This window comes from Phaseolus vulgaris, chromosome 7, assembly GCF_000499845.2.
Source record: "Phaseolus vulgaris cultivar G19833 chromosome 7, P. vulgaris v2.0, whole genome shotgun sequence".
NCBI lineage: Eukaryota > Viridiplantae > Streptophyta > Magnoliopsida > Fabales > Fabaceae > Phaseolus > Phaseolus vulgaris.
Window position 1 is genome coordinate 39,744,940 of NC_023753.2, and position 18,556 is coordinate 39,763,495.

The 18,556-nt window shown below is 31.2% G+C and overlaps 3 protein-coding genes across 5 annotated transcripts; 1 reads left to right on the top strand and 2 right to left on the bottom strand.

The window, feature by feature from the left end:
- Window positions 1–1,772: 1,772 nt before the first annotated feature.
- LOC137827553 (protein IQ-DOMAIN 19-like) lies at window positions 1,773–4,575 on the bottom strand. Of its 2 annotated transcripts, XM_068633740.1 has the most exons (4): window positions 3,606–4,572; window positions 3,218–3,442; window positions 2,248–2,913; window positions 1,773–2,052 (listed from the first exon to the last, which is right to left on the bottom strand). In XM_068633740.1, exons 1-3 carry the CDS (start codon window positions 4,008–4,010, stop codon window positions 2,254–2,256), a joined length of 1,290 nt encoding a protein of 429 aa, XP_068489841.1. In that variant the 5' UTR covers window positions 4,011–4,572; the 3' UTR covers window positions 1,773–2,052; window positions 2,248–2,253. The 2 variants fall into 2 exon arrangements, with proteins under 2 accessions (XP_068489841.1, XP_068489840.1); XM_068633739.1 differs by having other exon boundaries at window positions 1,773–2,913; window positions 3,606–4,575.
- A 5,141-nt stretch (window positions 4,576–9,716) lies between these two features.
- Window positions 9,717–12,402, top strand: LOC137828431 (uncharacterized). 2 transcript variants are annotated; one of them, XM_068635009.1, is made up of 6 exons: window positions 9,717–9,918; window positions 10,249–10,407; window positions 11,085–11,171; window positions 11,247–11,372; window positions 11,544–11,636; window positions 12,177–12,402. In XM_068635009.1, the coding sequence occupies exons 1-6, from the start codon at window positions 9,831–9,833 to the stop codon at window positions 12,263–12,265; spliced, it is 642 nt and encodes a 213-aa protein (XP_068491110.1). In that variant the 5' UTR covers window positions 9,717–9,830; the 3' UTR covers window positions 12,266–12,402. The 2 variants fall into 2 exon arrangements, with proteins under 2 accessions (XP_068491110.1, XP_068491111.1); XM_068635010.1 differs by having other exon boundaries at window positions 12,186–12,402.
- Window positions 12,403–13,067: 665 nt separating this feature from the next.
- Window positions 13,068–18,504, bottom strand: LOC137827567 (poly(ADP-ribose) glycohydrolase 1-like). The gene is made up of 11 exons (XM_068633759.1): window positions 18,206–18,504; window positions 17,951–18,133; window positions 17,499–17,602; window positions 17,001–17,205; window positions 16,783–16,887; window positions 16,434–16,552; window positions 15,779–15,922; window positions 15,224–15,317; window positions 14,885–15,082; window positions 13,737–13,799; window positions 13,068–13,650 (listed from the first exon to the last, which is right to left on the bottom strand). The coding sequence occupies exons 1-11, from the start codon at window positions 18,440–18,442 to the stop codon at window positions 13,438–13,440; spliced, it is 1,665 nt and encodes a 554-aa protein (XP_068489860.1). The 5' UTR covers window positions 18,443–18,504; the 3' UTR covers window positions 13,068–13,437.
- Between the last annotated feature and the right edge of the window lie 52 nt (window positions 18,505–18,556).

Below are 18,556 nucleotides of genomic sequence, written 5' to 3' on the forward strand. Positions count from 1 at the left end.
GTGCTAGGAGAATTATCAGATTCAGATCAATGAAAAACAAACGTTACTGGTATGAGCAAAAGAGGAAATCAAAGTGCTAGGAGAATTATCAGATAAGCAAAAACTTGGTACAAGTTGCTCAACCCTAAACTAAAATGCTTACTTAAATGATGTATTACAAGTTGATACGAAGTTCAGACACTTTTCTTTTCTTAAATGATGTATTCGTGTCGGATACACGTATCGGACAACGATACTCATAGGATCCATATTGGTAAAGTGTTTAATTCAAAAAATATTTATTGGATTTTTGACAATTCTAGCATAGATTTAAATAATTTTAAAAATAATAAAAACATTAATAAAAATAAAGAATAAATTCTTTTGAACCATTTATGAAAAACAACTGAAACATACTTAGTGTATATATATTTTTATTGTTAATTTATATAATTTATAATTATATAATATATAGATTTGTGTTTTCATATCCTATATTTTAGAGATTATACGTTTTTTTGTATTATATTCGTATCAATGTCAGTGTCTGTACTAAATAGATGCTTCCTATCGATCTTTGGTATCTGTTAATAGTCTCAAATAATGTGGAAGGATACTCCATTCCTGATTTTGTTACTTAGATATACGAACATGGTTACAAGGTTAAGTTCAATTTTGTCATAAATCTAAAGTTTATCGTAAATAAAATGTTCATCGCTTTATAAAATAGAAGAAAAATGAATAAAATAAATACATGGTTTTACATGAAAGAAAATTATATATCAATTTAATTTATGTAATTATAACTTCTTGTTATTTGGCAGAAAACAAAATACTTCTATAAATAATTAATATTATTATGTTTCCTTTATTTAAATTTTTAATTTTGTATATTTTTTACAAATATATATATATATATATATATTATCGGAATTTGTCAAGAATTGTCAAGAATCAATCAATGAAAAATATAAATAATATGAATTTGTATTTCGAGGATAAATATAGTCAAATTATCATTGTTGCATCCGATGTTACCGTAATTAAAAATGATAATATTATTTTCTAGATATCATTCACTCCAAAATCTAAAAATTATTTTTAAAGAGTATTTTAATTTTTAAAGATATGTCTAATGTTTTATGGAAATAAAATCTGGTCACTAAACTCTATTTTAAATAAAAATGTTTCCTAGTTATAGTGTGATGATATATATATTTTCTATAAATGTTGTATTCTAGTGTTATTTAAAAAAAAAACTCTTATTAATGTTACCAGAATTGGATTTATAATTCAACCAGTTGAGGTATGTATTAAGGAGTTAATGATTCTACCAAATAAATTAGTATATATTAAATTTTAAATTTTATATATTTAATTTGTTTGTATATATTAACGTATCTTTGGAGAATTGATAAACATTTCCTTTGATAACCCATGTTAATTTTACATTATTTCATAGTTTAAATACCAAATAGTTCAAAAGTTTGTTTATATTAAATAAATGTGTCCATTTGTATAGCTGCATGTGCTATATACATTATCCAAATCTTGTGTTAAGCAACATGGCTCCAACTTATAATAATATTGCTATAACAACACTTCTGCATAACTTCAACTTTTAATCTTATCTCCTAAATGGCTTCAAGTTTAGAATAAGACATGAAACTTCTAAAGTGCACAAGACACTATGCTACATCTCTTTAATTTTGCTATCAAGTTTTGATATGACTTATACTTATGAAGAATCATGTCCAAATACAACCTTGTAAAATATAAAAATGTAATTGCTGTTAGGAAATATCCCACTTTGTAAAATTTATACACAGTTCACAAACAGAGTTAGAATGTGTTCTCGTAGAGTAATACACAACACAGTAAATACAAGAAAACAATCTTCAAACTTTGAACTTCAACTCAAAATAAATAAAAAAACCCTTACAAGCTAGGACCCTGAATTTGTAAATGCAGAGTCTGTTATATGTTTTAACGTCTAAAAAGTTGAATGAACTCTGAAATTTTGGACTTGCTGCAAAAGGATACCTTTGTTGTAGAGAAAAAAAATCCATGAGGCTGCAGCCAAAACAAGCAATAGTTAAACCTTATCTGATCAAATAGTATTAACAAACTCAGTGACACGACCTAGCCTTTATGTAAGACTATTATTGTCACTACACATGGTTCTTTGAGTTGTTTTTGTGTTGCACTATCAATTCAATTTTGTGGTGAAAACATGTCACATGAGATTTGCTTGGTAACAGTACTCACATCAGATCATGTGCAGTAGTAATTAGAGTTTGTGAGCACTGTACTTGTAGAGCCACACTCACTGACTATGGACCTGTCAAGCTTTATTGACCAAGGATATTGGTAGTTTTGGGCAGTGACACCAACATGTGAAGATGACCTCTGCATCCTCACTGGCCTTGGGACATTTCTCCCTTCCATTGAAGCCCTTCGCCGGCTTGGCTGCCTCTCAAACGAATCCGGCCTCGCCTTTGGTGCACTCTGTGATCTGGATTTGGCCCTTGAAGATTCTGTGTTGGCCATGTAGTTTGGAAACAAAGGGTAGTCATAGGACATGGGTTCTGTGTAGGCTGGTTTAGGTAAGGCAAAAGGTAGCTTTGTGTTGTCCACTCTTGACACTGCTGAGCAGTAATAGGGACTACTCTGTGCTGTGCTGAAAGAACACTCCTCAAAATGACCACTGTATGCTCTTGGACTGAGTTCTGTCAGTGTTGATGGTGCAGGTGATGCATTGCAGTTTTCCTCTTTTGAGTATGAACCATTTGATGAATAATATGCACAAAATCTATGATCTGAAAGTTCATGATTAACTGTGTTGTTTCTGCCTCTCAAGTTAGCTTTGGCTTCCCAAACAGCCATCTCAACAATCTTGGCATTCTCTTCCAATTCCAAACCACTTTCCATTTCCTAGATGAACAAAAACCACATTCTATATCAATCAACACAAAAACTTACTGTTATTTACCTTCTTTTTCTTTTTGTTTGGCCAGAGTAAATTAATTTAGTTTCCAAATTCACCATTGCAATATATTCTTCACATAAAAGAAGCAACTCTATATTGTGTCTGTGCTATGGTTTATGTGTTACAAAATGTTTCTCCAGTTCAAAATGAAAGTTTATCATTTTCTTACTACCTTAAGCTGAAAAGACCAATGCTTATCAGAAAATTTTCACTTAAAATTTCAAGAAACCATCCTTCTGTTGAACTCACATTATACATGAAGTTGTCCTCTGTGGTTCTTCTGTAGGGTGAAAGATTTTGGTGAACCTTTCCTTCTGAAACGATCCTTGCCCTCTGAACACGAGCCCTGGCTTGTGCTATGACCAAAGCCTGCATGCATCTTAGTGTCTCCCTGGCCTGTTTTCTCACCAAGTGACCCCTCACCAGTGCCTGCAACTTCACTATTCCTCTAAGAGCACACAGTGCCTTTCTTGCCTGTTACAGAAACATTGAAGTATCAGTCACACACACCACATACCAATATCAGTTCTCTACACAGACTCACACAAGTCCAATATTAGCCTCCCAGAAAAGTGAAGAAAATTTAAAGAGAAAACTTTTTTTTTCAAACCAAACAACTCCAAATAACACAACATACCAAGTAGGACCGAAAAACTGACTGAATTTGAATGGCTGCAGTCTCTTGAATACTTGTTGATGATATATTGGAATCAGGATTCAAGCAGATCATAGCAACATCAGCCTCATGTTTCCTTTGATCATTCTCAACATCTGGTGTGGTTGTCTGCACTGTCACTGAGGCATTGACACCAGATTCTTCAAGATTCAGTTCCCTGGAAGCTGATGATCTCCTGAAACTCCATCTTCTTTTTTCCTTGGGAGTGGTTGTTGTTGTAGTAGTTGTTGTTGATGAAGAAGCAGGAGTGGTTGGATTCTCTGTTGTGCCATTTAACAAACACTTGGTACCACATTTTTCCTTCTCTTTTTCTCTGTCTCTCTTCGCTGTCAACAAGTTCCTAAGCCATTTGCCAGTCCTCCCCATCTCTTTCAAAACATGGATAGTATCAAAAACTCAGAAGAAAATAACAAAATGAAATGCAAGATTTATTCACATCTGCTATTGACATGTTGCTTTCACTACCATGGTCCACATCTCATGCTAAATTCAGCTCAGCATTTTCACTGCCCCTCTACTTATTCCATAACACATTTTTCATTACAACTATCTCTTTCATTGCATATTTGGTCCCATCATAAGGAGAATCATAGAAGCAGCTTCCAATGGCCACCTCTTAACACTACTCCTACAGATCCATTGCCTCCAATCAAAACACTTTATCTATAATAAATTAGTTTTTAACTTTTGGCTTAACACAATTTTATACTCAATTTTTTATTTTATGATTATCATGCATTAAGAGTGTAAAATCTTTTACATTATTAATCAATTAAAGATCATAGTTACCAACAGTTTTAAAGTAGTTATTGTGAAGTTAAGGTAAAAATGAGATTTTCTTGGTTGCAATGTGTGGTTTGATTATTTGAGTTGTCGGTTAACAAGAAATGGGTTGGATCAGAAAGCATGTGAAAGGTACGTCAACAACAACTGGCAAAATTCCTTCTAAAATACTCTTTATTGGTTACAATGGTTTGGCTAGGCTCCATTTTCAAGCTCCATAATCAACCATGCAAAAATACAACTCTTACTATCACCACCAAACATACATTTCCATAATTTAACACCTCATTCAATCATGTGTTTATTTTTTATTTATAGCTAAATACTAAAGTTGTGATTTTGGCCTCTTTGTGTGAGTTTAAAAAAAATCTTTGACCTAACTCTTAAATTTGCATGTGTTTTTTTTGTTCAATTGATTCCTAGACTTAACCTATTTATTTAAAATACCATAAAAAATAAAGAATTCTAGATTTTTTTTAAAAGTTGAAATCTAAAATCTTGGATCAAGAATTAAAGTGGAGAAAAATTACAATTTATCATTCTTTTTCTTATCCATTTTGTTTTTGCTTAACCTAACCCTAGGTTAATTGACTTGATATAGCAAGACATTGTGAGAAGTAATCCAACTTTTTCCTTTACATTATATTCCTTATGGATTCAAGAGCTTTCATGCTTTCTCATTTCTCGAGCATTGCTTAATGATATTATAAATTTCAATATCTTTTTAGACAATTTTCTTTTCCCAAAATCTTTAATATTTTATTCCCAAAAAGTGTGCTTAATATTTCACATTTAAAATATGTGAAGAAAAAATGTCAATTTTAAATTTATTCTCCCATGTCCCCTTAAGAGGAAACTCTTGACTTCATCTTGTTGGCTCCCAAATTCCCACAACAACTACTAAAGTGCAAGAGTGATTTTGTCAACATAGAGTCCAATTACTTTATGTTACAATTTAATTTTATGCTGCAAGTGAGGACCACCCATAAGTACCAAAGTTTTTAAATGGCTAGATTAATTAGTTTAGATGATGACCAAAAGTCACTGAAATTGAATGCTCCATGATCCATGTACTTTAATTCTTTGTGCATCAAACTACATTCAAGACACAAGAAAAAAAAAATAACATTTCAGTTGTAATAATGAATGCATTTCATTTTTCAACTTTTAGGAAAAATTTGAACACTTTATATATGAGTAAGCCTTGCACATTGGTTTACCTCAAGTGAGGGTTCTTGAAACCATTTTCTCATAAACTAAGTTTTGCTTAGGATATATTTATTACATGTATATAAATGGGTAAGAAACAAATAGACCCATATTTTGTATTATGTTGCAATGCACAAAAGAAGTTGAAATTAGAGTCGGTGGAGAATAAAATGCATGCAAATAATGCACCATAGAAAAGGACAAGTTTTGTTGAAGCAAGAATGGTGGTTTACACATGACTAAGAATTTAAATAGGAAAAAGGGACCCATCAAACCTATAATGGAGTTGTGATTTGTGTTCTTACATCAATCAATTATGTATACATCTTTGCTTAAACAAAGAATTTGTTGGCAATCACATGCCATGTTTTATGATCATTAAGCTCCTCAATTTGAGTACCTAATTTCATTGAGGAAACAAAACATAGGGATTTGGTCCATTCACTTCCCTTATTCTCTATTTAAATGCCTTTTTTACTTGGTATTATCATCAAGCAAATTCCCTCTAATGGAAATTCTTCAATGTGGTGAAAAGCTTCACATGGGTTTCTAAGAAACATACTCATCCCTCACGTGGGTACTGTATATTTTTTAAGGTTTGAATATGTGAAAATTTGATTTAGTATTTAAATGTATAAAAAATACAAATTCAATGTTAAATTGATTCTTTTATAATATAATTTAGTATCAAAATGATTACTAAATATTAAAGTAATGAAAAAGTGATCTCGCGCATAATTATCACACCTTTTATTTATGTATAATGCATATTACATTATGAAAATGACAATCTATAACCTATTTTTAGAAATGATAGTTTGTAACCATTTTAAAATATTCTTTTCACACAATTTTGGAAGTTAAAAAATGTGTTTTGGAATTGATATTTCGGAATGAATTTTTTGTTTTTCACATTTTCTATTTCTAAAACATCTTTTGCTTACGAAATGTCCCCTATTCTTCTGGAACCACTCAAAATTGTCAAGTGTAATTTTGGTATTTCAAAAAAAGGGTAGAGGTATAGGAAGAAAAAATGTAAAGGTGCAAAAAGAAACACCCGAAGTGTTGGTATTAGAGGATCTGATTTAGAGGGAAGAGCAAGTTTGTGACAGTTTCTTCCTGCACCTCCATATCTTCTTCTGCCACCTCCATACACAACTTGAAAATACATTTTTATCCTTCTTGTGTCACCCCATAGATTAGTTTTCGGATTATATAATCTGGAAACTCATTTGAAAAAAGACTTTCGGATTACATAATCCGGAAATTAAATAAGACTTCCGGATTATGTAATCCAGAGAGTAATCAAGGATCTGAAAAATGACTTCCACATTATGTAATCCAGAATCTAATTACACATTTGAAAAATGACTTCCGGCGGAATATTGTAAAGGGGCAATTTTGGAAATTTAGAAATTTATGGAGGTGAGAGAAGAAGGTATGGAGTGCAAGAAGAAACAGTCCAAGTTTGTACGTCCAAAACTATATTGGGCCTTGTGGCCCATCATGCAGTTAACACTGTTGCTAACTCATCATGGGTTCCTTAAATGGACCCCAAAACATTTAGGATATATATGGTTACCATGTCAGAAAAATAAAATTATATAAATATTATTTCTAATTTCTATGATAATGGGTGAATGAACCCATTTGTTCTTTCATTCCTTTGTTAGCCTACACTAATTATCAATATGATTAACGCATGATGAAACAAACACTCGTATTTTTTGTACTTTTTTAGCTTATAATAATGTTTTTTTTATACCATTATCTCCACATCTGGATAGATTTTTTTTATATGGGTTGAGCCATAATACTCTTATTTATATAATTTTTTATTACTTATAAAAAAAACAATTCGATGTTTGAGTTAATTCACCATTTTATCTCATAATTCTTTTTCCTGCATCGTCGCTATGTTTTTCTTTCTGAACCCACAATTTCAAAAATTTCAAAAATGACATTGACCTTTTATTTAAAAAAAGCATCATTGGGGAGTTTGTTTGACATGTTCATCATCTTTATTCATCTCAAGTGTTGGTGGAGGGTTATTTTAGCTGTACGGAGCAAGGTGGAGGAGTGAGTTACGTTGTCGAAGTGATACTTGACTTCTATAGCTAAGAATTAAGTTTGTTTAGGAGCATTGATGGTTATAGAGTTTTTGGGGTTACCGGAAATCGAGATCTGGGAGTGTGCTACGGATTCATCAATTCAGAAGTAATCACGTTATTTTCCGAATGAGGGGTGTCTCGGAAGCAAATTGTTGATTTTCATATTGTTGAATCCATAAGCCTAATTTCTGTTATGGATTGATGAATCCGTAAGCTCACCCGACTCACCAATCCTGAGGATTTATGGATTCCACAATCCATAAGATTTACAGATTCTCCAATCTAGAAAATTTACGAATTTCCCAATATAAAATCAAAAAAATAAATATGAATTCCCAATTTTGTAAAACTACCGAATTGAATTGTGAGTTTTATGTGCATTTTGAGAATTTTAAAAAATAATAAAAATATTTTTGTCTTTACATTACATTGTAACCTTTATCTCAAACGGAGTGAGAAAACGGGCTAGCTCGGTTCATTTTGACCTAACCCATCGTTAGTGTACTAAAATTGTGTGGATTGTAAATAATAAAACGTTCGTTATAAATAAATTAGACAAATTAACGGATCAAATTCCTCAACCATTTCTAATAAATTTAATAATTTATCTGAAAAAAAAATCCTAATAAAGAAGAATGGTCACTAAATTTTGTTTTTCCTGAAACTGACATTAATGAGACGGAATGAAGGATGGTTGGTTTTTGGGGAATTTCCACTCTTCATTAATAAGAGCCACCAAAATCAAACTTAATCACATCAACTCAAAGGATACAAATTGAACCTATATTTAAAGAGAACAATAATTATGTAAACCAACATGTCTATGTCACAAAAATATACTATTTTTTGGATTTTTTTTTTAATAAAAGACTAGCATGTAATTTTTGCTGCTTGTAATGAAGATTAGCTTAAATTTGTATTTATTTTTTGAAAAAAAAAGTAGTTTTGGAGAATCTAAAAATTTGTAGTATTTTTTTCAATTTTTTTACTGTTTTTCAACTTCACAAATACACTTTTTTTTATGTAAAATTTGAAAAAAAAAATCTTAAAAGATATTCCAAAAGAACAAGGATTTTTATTATGGTTTTTGCAATCAAAGGAAAAATATATACAGTAATTTTTATTGTCTTAATAGAAACTTTTGTTAAAATTTTATTTTTACATTACTAACTATATATAAATGAATGAAATGTAAGCTTGATACAATGATTATATACTTATATTTATATATTATGAATAATATGAATGTATATCTTTCATTCTTGTTGTGTGGGAAAATTTTCAGACAAATTAAGTATTTTGAGAGAAATTAATATATGCAAATTGGGAAAAATCTTTAATAAAAAATAAAACTATAATTAAACAAATAAAATGATAATAATAATTATGAATGACAATAGTGTGGATGTATATTTAATTATATTTACTTACATAATTAAAATAATAAAAAAATGAATCTGGATAATTTATATAAGTTTATTTTGTCATTGATAAAAAAAATGGAAAGATTTTAATAAAAGAAAGAAAATAAGAAAAAAAAAATATTCTAATAGAAAAAGAAAAAGAGGTTGACTTTTTGAAAGTGTTGATATACATTGGACGGTTGCATTACCTAAAATGCATTTATGACAGTTATTAGTACGTCAAACACTCAACTGTTTTTTCTCTAGTACCCATATATTCCACCATTTTTAAAAAAACATAATATTATTTAAATCTCCCAATTCATTTAATAAGTTTTGCTTGTGATTTTATAATTATAATAAATTTTAACTAAAAATACAAATGTTTTAAAAAGAAATACTGATATTTGAACATTTTTTTTCAAACATCTAATTAATATATTATCCATCCTGTCTTAGATTTTTTCTCTCTCTTTTGTCTCTTTAGAGAAGTGTGAAATGTGATTGAACAATGTGTAGTATATATATTCAAGAGAACGTTTCCTTTTCACACTTGTCCCCAACTCATTGATCACAAGTATCCAAACTCCAAATATCTCAGCTTTGTTTGTTCTCTGTGTTAACTTTTTGTGCTATGTAAACCCCTTTTCCCTCTCTTTCTCTTTGACTTTCACAACATCATGGCCTTTGCAAGTGTCATAACCCTTGTTGCATTTCTTCTTCTGCAACCTCTTCCTTCTACATCTAACTTTCTTTCTCCCATCTTTGGTTTGTAACCATTTCTTTTGTTTTCTCTTTTGTTGGATTTCCTTGTTGTGGTGCTACCTATATGCTTGTTGATTTTCATTTTCAGTCTTGAGATTTCTTGAGTGTTCATATAAAACATTTTGATGGATCTTTATATAGCAAGATAGAAGATATGATTCTTGCATGCAGAAAGTTGTCTATTTTTAAGATCATATGTTGTTGATTCAAATCTTTCATAAAAGGGTCTTTTCAACAAGTTTTCTTTTCTTTTTTGGATGACAGCTTTGGAGTTGTGGATTGCTTTTGACATGATGTTTTGTTTTGTTTTGTTGTTATGTGAGATGGTTTCAGATGAGGTCTGCAAAGCAGTGGAATGTGGAAAAGGAACATGCAAAGCTTCTGAGAACACCACTTTCTTCTTTGAATGTGAGTGTCAACCTGGTTGGAAGCACACTCTTTCCAACGATGAGGACTCAGGCTTCAAGTTTCTTCCTTGCATAGTTCCTAACTGTAAGAAAATTAATAACTTTCTCCTATAACTTCAATCTGTCATTGTCATGTTCTTTGTTGAATTAATTTTGTGACACTGCTGCTATCAAGAAAAATATTTGTTGATAAAAAATTCTTACACTGTAACATAGCACAAGGTATTTTGCAAATCACAAATGGCTATATAGTTCATTTTCTTCTTGGTGTTTAGTTTGGTGAAATTGTCACCTTGTAGAAGTACACGAATTAACTACAGCAAAAGAGGGTGGAGAGATAACATGGTGAAAATTTTACCAAGAATATATTTCTTGCTTTAAGGGTAGAAATTTTCTTTTCATGCAGTTAGATTCTGCCACAGTTGTTTCTGACTAATATGTTACTGCAAAATTTTGGCTATTTTTACAATTAAATTGCAGTACACTTAATCCAACACAACCAAACAAAACCTGCTACAGTGTTTGTGGCAAATTGTTTCAGACCATGGAATTTGTTCTTAACTTTTTATACGTTTAGCAAGTGCCATGAGGAACTGTACAACTTTGATATAAGAAATATAGTGCTAGATGAATTTTATTCAGTAGGAAAGTGTTTGTAAAAAGTGTATTATTAACAGTATAATAGAGTTTGTGAATAACAATTCTCTTGAAAAGCATTTAATTATCTGATATAGTGAAAGATTTGAATGGTATTGTGTGTAGGTACATTGGACTATTCTTGTTCCAAAGCCCCTGCCCCTGCCCCTGTTCAAGAAAAGGCAACAAAGTCCAATGAGTCAATTTTTGATGGTAATGGAAAGATCACTAACATTTTCAGTTTGACATGTTCTTATGAAACATCATTAACATTTTGTTAATGTTTAGCTTGCAATTGGGTTGATTGTGGAGGTGGATCATGCAACAAGACATCAATGTTCTCCTACAACTGTGAATGTGAAGCTGGCTATTACAATCTCCTAAATGTCACCTCCTTTCCATGCTTAAGAGAATGTAAGATTTCAAACCTCAGTCATAGATAATGATGCCATTTGTTTAAGGGAATGATGATATGTTCTATGATTGATGTTCATGTAAAAAAACAAAAGTTTGATCTATGTTTATGTTGTAATTCTAAGTAGTTTTAGAAAATTTTGTTGAGATTTTGAAATTTTTGTGTTTAAGGTTCTCTTGGCATGGGATGCTCTGAACTTGGAATATCAGTGACAAATTCTTCTACCTCTGCACCACCTTTGAATGACAACACTAAGAATGAAGGTAAGGTTTTAATTAATTAAATAATATAAATATAATAATATAAATACAAAAAATAAATCAATAGGTTTAAAATGGTATTGATATAAAATAATAGAATCTCCAAATTATTTAATACAGTTCAATTTAGTAGACATAAATTTTAGGTTGAAACTAAATATATAAATATAAATCAACCATAAAATTTAACAGTTTTTTTTATAGAGTATCCCTTAATTTGGAGAAATTTCCAAAAAAAAGACCTATATTTTATTGTTGATATAATTCTTACACATTCAAGAATAAATTTATTAACAGCATTTTGATTAGTATTAGAAAATTGTTACAAACATAAAGTCAAAATAGTTAGAAAATTATTTATAAAGAAATAATTATATAATATTTATTAAAGATAAGTTTTTTCTGCTCTTTTTCAAATTACAAGCTCTAAACAGGAAAATAAATTTAAATAAACTATTTTCCCAGTAAAATTCATTCTTTTAATTTCTTAACCAATGTCTCTATTCATAATATTTTCTCATTATTTGATATTTAATATTTTAGGTTTATCAGGTAACTCAGTTCTACAAGGAAGTTCCCTTAGGGTGGCCATGGTAGTTTTGTTCATGACAATGCTCCAAATTGCAATATAATCACAGGATTGATTGCTTTTGGCACTATTTCATTTTGTGCTATTTATTTATTTGCCTAGGAACATTCTCTTTGATGTAGTCTTTTAAACACATGTTTTATTACTGTTTGAAATTTATTAATATTATAAATTTTGATTACTCTCAGTTCTTAATAAGAATCACCTTAAAATTAAAGTAAAAGTGTTTTATACTCCCATTGATCCTTAATACATTAAACTTATAATATAATTATAGAGACTAAAAGAATCTTTAGAAAAATACTATTAATGTATTAAATTAATCTTCATTATTAATACTTGAGAGAGAAACAATGGAGAGTAATATTCAAATAATTTCATTAATAAGACCCACCTAAATCAAACTTAATCACATCAACTCAAAGGATACAAATTCAACCTATATTTTCATTTCTAGAAAAATATATTATTTTTTGGATTAAGGTTTTTTTTAATAAAAGACTAGTATGTAATTTTTTATACTTGTATGATTAGCTTAAATTTGTAAAATATTTTTTTTTTTTAAAAAGAAAGGTAGTTTTGGTGAATCTAAAAATTTGTAGTTTTTTATTTCAAAATTTTTTATTGCCTTTCTACTTCACAAATACACTCTTTTTAAGTAAAATTTGAAAAAAAAAATATTCTTAAAGATATTCCAAAAGAACAAGGATTTCTCGATTTTTTGCAATCAAAGAAAAAATTTACACAGTAATTTTATTACCTAAATAGAAACATTTGTTAAATTTTTATTTTATTTTTACATCCCTAACTATATATATAAATGAATGAAATGTAAGCTTGATGGATTGGTACAATGATCATATACTTATATTTATATATTATGAATAACATGAATGTATGTTACATTTTTGTTGTGGTCATATGGCAAGTTAGTATTTTCATGAATGTCTATTTCTTTGACTTCATTGGCAGAGTTCACAAGGTATTCCTGCCGCAAACCCTCCTTTGCAAACTTAGTGGAATCACCCACCTGTCACAATGGAATGTAGGAGAATATTTTAGATATTACAATAAATTCAATCAAATTAAAATTAACCATACATATAGCTAAAAAACAGCCAAAACAGCAAAACAGAATCAGCAAAACAGCCCTCTATTCCCATTCACTGTTACTTTCCTTTGCCTTTAAGACTGCAGTAATTATCATCAAAATACTCAGGCTTGGTGCTTTGTCTTTTGAGCCTGTTCCTTGCTATTGGGCCTGCTCCTCTTGGGCGGTAACACATTACCACGGCCATATATTGATGGCAGGAGCCATTGGAAGAAGCCCACATTAGTTTCTCCTTTCGATCTACTTGTTGAGTACTCAACTAACATGTTCCATAGATCCCCAACTGTCCATCTCTCTGACAAAATACAGTGAGCAACCTGCCACAACATCAATCAAAGTACCTAGTAAGAAATTTTCAATGCATAGGATCGATAGTGTTACTACAAAAGGAAGATCAAATTACCTCATCTAGGCTCTCTAATGCTTTCAAGCCAAATGTGTAGTATGCTATGAAAGGTCTTCGAGCCTGTTAGGAAAGAACCAAGAAATAATTGGTTTTCAAGCATGATAATTCAAAGGTAAACAGAATTACTGAGAATGATTAATCCACCACATGTTTGACCCAATTCCTCACCACCTCATCTTAACCATCACATTCCCACTACACAAAATCATCAATAGTTTGAGTAATCCACCACACCATATCTATGCTGGTGAGCAAGCAAACCACAAAGATAAACCTCCTGCCCAACCACCCTCTCGTCTGCCTGAATTTCATACTCCTTTTTCTTTTCTTTTGAGAAATAATTTAAAACTATTTATGAAATAGATAGAAAATATCTAGCCGTTAATATCTATATTATCCTCTCTTCTGTAATTATCTCTTAGGATTTGCTACTATATTTCCTTATGTTATATTTTAGCTTTAGTTATCGCATTTCCTTATATCATGATCTGTTTCCCTATTTAGCTGGATTCTGATCAGTATATATAAGGGTTAGTATTCTAGGCTTTGTGAACATATCAAACAAAATAATACATCGATACATCTTAATTAATATCAATACAGTTTTTCATTCTCTTCAATCTTTCTTCCCCCTCCAAAGCCTAAAGTCACATAATTTCATGTATCAACAAATGGTTAGCATAATTAATCACATTATTTTGTCGAGTCAGTTTCCAATAATTCATTTACATCAACCTTTTGTCAATATGGTGATTTTAGTGATCCTCCGGCGATCAAAATTTCAATACTACAATCACGTTATTGATCATCCAAAAAAGAAAAAAAAAATCAAATACGGAAACTATTTGAATCAAACATAAGCTCTATGACCACAACATTTACAACAAGAACATATAACAAATTTACCACAAAAAAGGGCCCAAAACGGTGGTATATAATTGAGCATGGAAAACTAAGGGTAGAGGGATTCCTAAATGTCAACTCTAGCCTAGCAAACATTTCAACTCTTACTGAAAAATAACAAGGAAAATAAGTAGTTTTCCATAATGTAAGGGTAAACACACAAGAATTTATAATGCATTCAGAACACTCACAGTTACAACTGTCTCATTCTCATACAGTGACGGCTAAAAATATAAAATTACCTGAGAAACTGCAAGCCACTGAAGTATGGTCTTTACTTCAGGATCTCCTTTAAAGGCACCACATCCCCAGTTTCCAGTTGCAACCCCAATATTATTACCCTGGTCCATCCTATGATAATCGTTTTGAGAATTTGGAGTTTCATGATTTGAAAATTTTCCTTCACTTGTTTCCATAGATGTTGAGGTGGCACCTTCAAACTGTGAATAAAAGAGTGTTCAAAGAAGATAAATGAACAAAGACTAATGGATACCTGAATCCTAATAAATAAATAAAGTTGGTTCACCTAAATCCACTAATACAATATCATTGTTTACAGAAAAACATTGGAAAAGACTAACCAGTGCAAATGAACATCCATTCTCTTGCAACTTTTTCTGATATAGTTGATATTTACATTGGTACAGAAAACCACAGAATGCCTTATTGATCTCACTGCAGAAATGAACAAGTTAACTTTAGATTTTATTTTATAAAATCACCATGAACAGTGTTAAATACTTAAAAGGGTAAATTATTACTAAATTAGGAATAATTTACCCAGTAATTCCTTTTTCAAAGTCTCTAAATTTTAGGGTATAAAACTGAACTAACATGAAAAAAGAGCTTTGTTTCATGAATGACAAATATTATGGATACTATAATAGCTACTCTGTGTAATAAAACAGGCACATTGTTCAAAAGGATCGAGAAAAAGAAACTAAAGGCAATTCTCAAAAAAGTGTTTCCACCTTGCAGGGAATGCATGTGTGTAAAACACACCTTTTATAAACAATCGCAAATTTCAAAGTCTAAACATCAAACATAACGAATTCAAGATTATATTCTCATAGTCCATAAATAACTGTGGTTTTGCATCCATAAAAGCAGTAGCCACATAACCAATATTAACAGACCGGAGGAGAAAATTTTCCCTGTATTGTCTCATCCCTGGGCTATGTAATGCATCGATTGCAACAATCGTGGTTTTCCGTCTTCCAAGAGTGTCTACTTCCCTTTCATCCACATAATCACCAGAAAACCGAAATGATGATGCATACCTAAAGAATTAGACAATACTATCACCATTAGAATATGAAGAAAGCAACCAGCAATTAAAGCAATGAGTAAAGTAGGTAAACAGCTGAAAAACATTAAGTAACATCATATCAGAATAAGTATTCTTTTAAATTTCCCCGTTAACCGTATAAACATCATTACAAATTCAAAGTAAAATGTCCAATATTTATATTCTTAGGGATGATATAAACTTAAGTATTAAAAATGTGTCATACACAAGTGTGCAGACAAACAAGGAGAAGAAAAATAAACGCAAAACTTGAATCTCTCAAGCTACAGCAAAATATTGGCCATCATAGACAGACAAAACCCGAGAAAATTCACTATGCAAAAGCATAACAATCAATAAACATGTTTTTCTACCTCCATATTCAAAGAGAAATTGAAAAAAATTATCCCATCACAATTTTTAAGTAAATAAATCTATTAGTATAGTAGGCATCAACAACTACAATTTCTTATACAAGTTCATATCCATTAAGTATCACTAACCCTGTATAACTTGAGAACCTTTCCACCCCAACAACTTCTATTGCCTCGTTATCTGCCATGGCTGGCAAGAATAGCATCCCAGCAATCAATTCTGGACAGACCATGAAGCGGATTTCCTCCTATACAGTACATTTACGACCAAATTTATCAAACATCAATAGAACAAATGTTCATGTGACAGAATAAATATCTCAACTTAAGAATCTAAAACATGAAGAAAGGTGATAAATAAAACATGTACACAAAGACTACACCAATATGCTGAATATGCTTATACAAGGAACTATGGTATAAAAGCTATTATAATCACCAAAAGTTTATAGAAGGTGGAAATAAAAGCATATTGTACCTGTACACACCCCCAACCAAGAGCACCTCCCCCAAGATATTTATCTGCAAAATCAACTTCAACAACTTCACTTGATTGATCTTCTATGAGCCCTGAACTGTGAACCTATTTAAAATGCCAAAGGGTTACCTATTACAAACCAAATGGATAATTTAAAAATAAAAATATATATATATATATTAATTTTCTAAAGTTTAAAATAAATTTCCTTCAATTACCTCAAATCTGCACAGAGGTACAGAAGAAGTGCTCCAAAAGTTGGCATCTGGGCAAGAAATCTGAGTAGAATCATTTTTTAAGTGAAGTACTTTTCGCTCAAATGAGACAATTCCCTTGGGCATTTTAGCACTTATCCTTTGAAAATAGTGAATGATGCACCAAATCTTATTTTCCTGTTTTTGACTGTAATTTTCATACAGACTCCTGAAAACATAAAAATCGATCTTTGTATTTCCAAAAATAATAATTACGACATATGAAACAATAAAATAACTCTTTCATACAGATTATGCCAATATCAATTCTAGCTCTCTCACTCTTTCTCACTCCCACAGGCACTCTCGCACACAAGCACGCGTCTAAGATATATCAAGTGCCACAGCATCTTGACACCACTAGGATACCTAAATTACGACTAAAACAAGCAAACAAATAGGTGGATACGAATACTTGGAGGTAAAAAAAATATATATATATAAATAGCTAAAGTTTCTTACGAAAACAATTTATCAAAGTTGATCATCGGAAGATGCTTCACATGTCTGTCTTTGACTGGGAATACACAAAAGAATGAGCAGCAAAGAAGAGCAGCAATCAACTCCTGAAAAGCCAGAAATTGGTAATATTAACCATAACCATCTTCATCATGCATGAGTGCATGTTAAAATCATGCATCATACAATAAGATCGGGTGGCAGTAGAAATTGACAGTGTTAACCATCTCCAGCATGCATGCACGCATGTGACAATCAAGTATCATACAATAAATTGGCATCCCAGGAGAAGCAGCCTTAGTCATGCAAGCAACAGTTATGACAGCGGTGGCCGCCTCAAATCAATGGCAATAGCAATATCAGTATAAGAAAAGTTTTACTATAGTGTGAGTGATTTGAGAACTGTTTCTTATTTGAAGTGAAAAATAGAAAAGAGTAACATTTAAGAAAGTAACCTGGCTAAGGAAGATTATCCCCGGCTGCTGTGAATCCAATAAGCGAAGAGCAGTTGTTGTGAAGATAGCATTGTGAGGGTTTTGATAATGTGTTTCCAACAAAGAGGGCAATCTCAAGAGCAAATTGGCCAATACAGGAATCACCTCCTGAAACCACTTCCTAGATTCCTCTCCAGACATAACCTGAAACAAATCCATGTAATGCGGGCAATTGAAATGGTGAAATTTAAAAGTGAGGGAAAAAAGTAGCGTTACGTCGTCGAAAAAGTGTGCGTAACCAAGCGAAGTGGAAGGGGATAAGGGTTTGGAAGAGAGAGAAAGAGCATTTCTGAGGTGAGAAATTTCCTGGAACAAGAGGTGGCCCGAGTGAACTCGACCTCCGCCGAGTTCTCTGAGCGTTTCCGCCGCTTGGGAGGGCCAAAACAGAGAAGAAGAACGCATGTGAAGTGGTAGGTATGGCAGAATCGATCGCAACTCTTCACTTTCTTCCATTTTCTGAATGAACAAAACAACACCGTCTTTCAAATCAAAACAAACGGATAAATTCTGAATGAACACTCTACTCCCACACGTTTACAAACACTATTTTAGCCCTAATTGCAACTT

Excerpts from the sequence above, each read along its gene's own strand:
- LOC137827553 (XM_068633739.1), bottom strand. The coding sequence starts at position 4,010 with ATGGGGAGGACTGGCAAATGGCTTAGGAACTTGTTGACAGCGAAGAGA. Across the intron at positions 3,443-3,605 it reads CAGTTTTTCGGTCCTACTTG|GCAAGAAAGGCACTGTGTGC; the intron begins GTATGTTGTGTT and ends TTTCTGTAACAG. Across the intron at positions 2,914-3,217 it reads AGGACAACTTCATGTATAAT|GAAATGGAAAGTGGTTTGGA; the intron begins GTGAGTTCAACA and ends TTGTTCATCTAG.
- LOC137828431 (XM_068635009.1), top strand. The coding sequence starts at position 9,831 with ATGGCCTTTGCAAGTGTCATAACCCTTGTTGCATTTCTTCTTCTGCAA. Across the intron at positions 10,408-11,084 it reads TCCTTGCATAGTTCCTAACT|GTACATTGGACTATTCTTGT; the intron begins GTAAGAAAATTA and ends TATTGTGTGTAG. Across the intron at positions 11,172-11,246 it reads CAATGAGTCAATTTTTGATG|CTTGCAATTGGGTTGATTGT; the intron begins GTAATGGAAAGA and ends GTTAATGTTTAG.
- LOC137827567 (XM_068633759.1), bottom strand. The coding sequence starts at position 18,442 with ATGGAAGAAAGTGAAGAGTTGCGATCGATTCTGCCATACCTACCACTT. Across the intron at positions 15,923-16,433 it reads AGGTTCTCAAGTTATACAGG|GTATGCATCATCATTTCGGT; the intron begins GTTAGTGATACT and ends CTAATTCTTTAG. Across the intron at positions 13,651-13,736 it reads CATTAGAGAGCCTAGATGAG|GTTGCTCACTGTATTTTGTC; the intron begins GTAATTTGATCT and ends ATGTTGTGGCAG.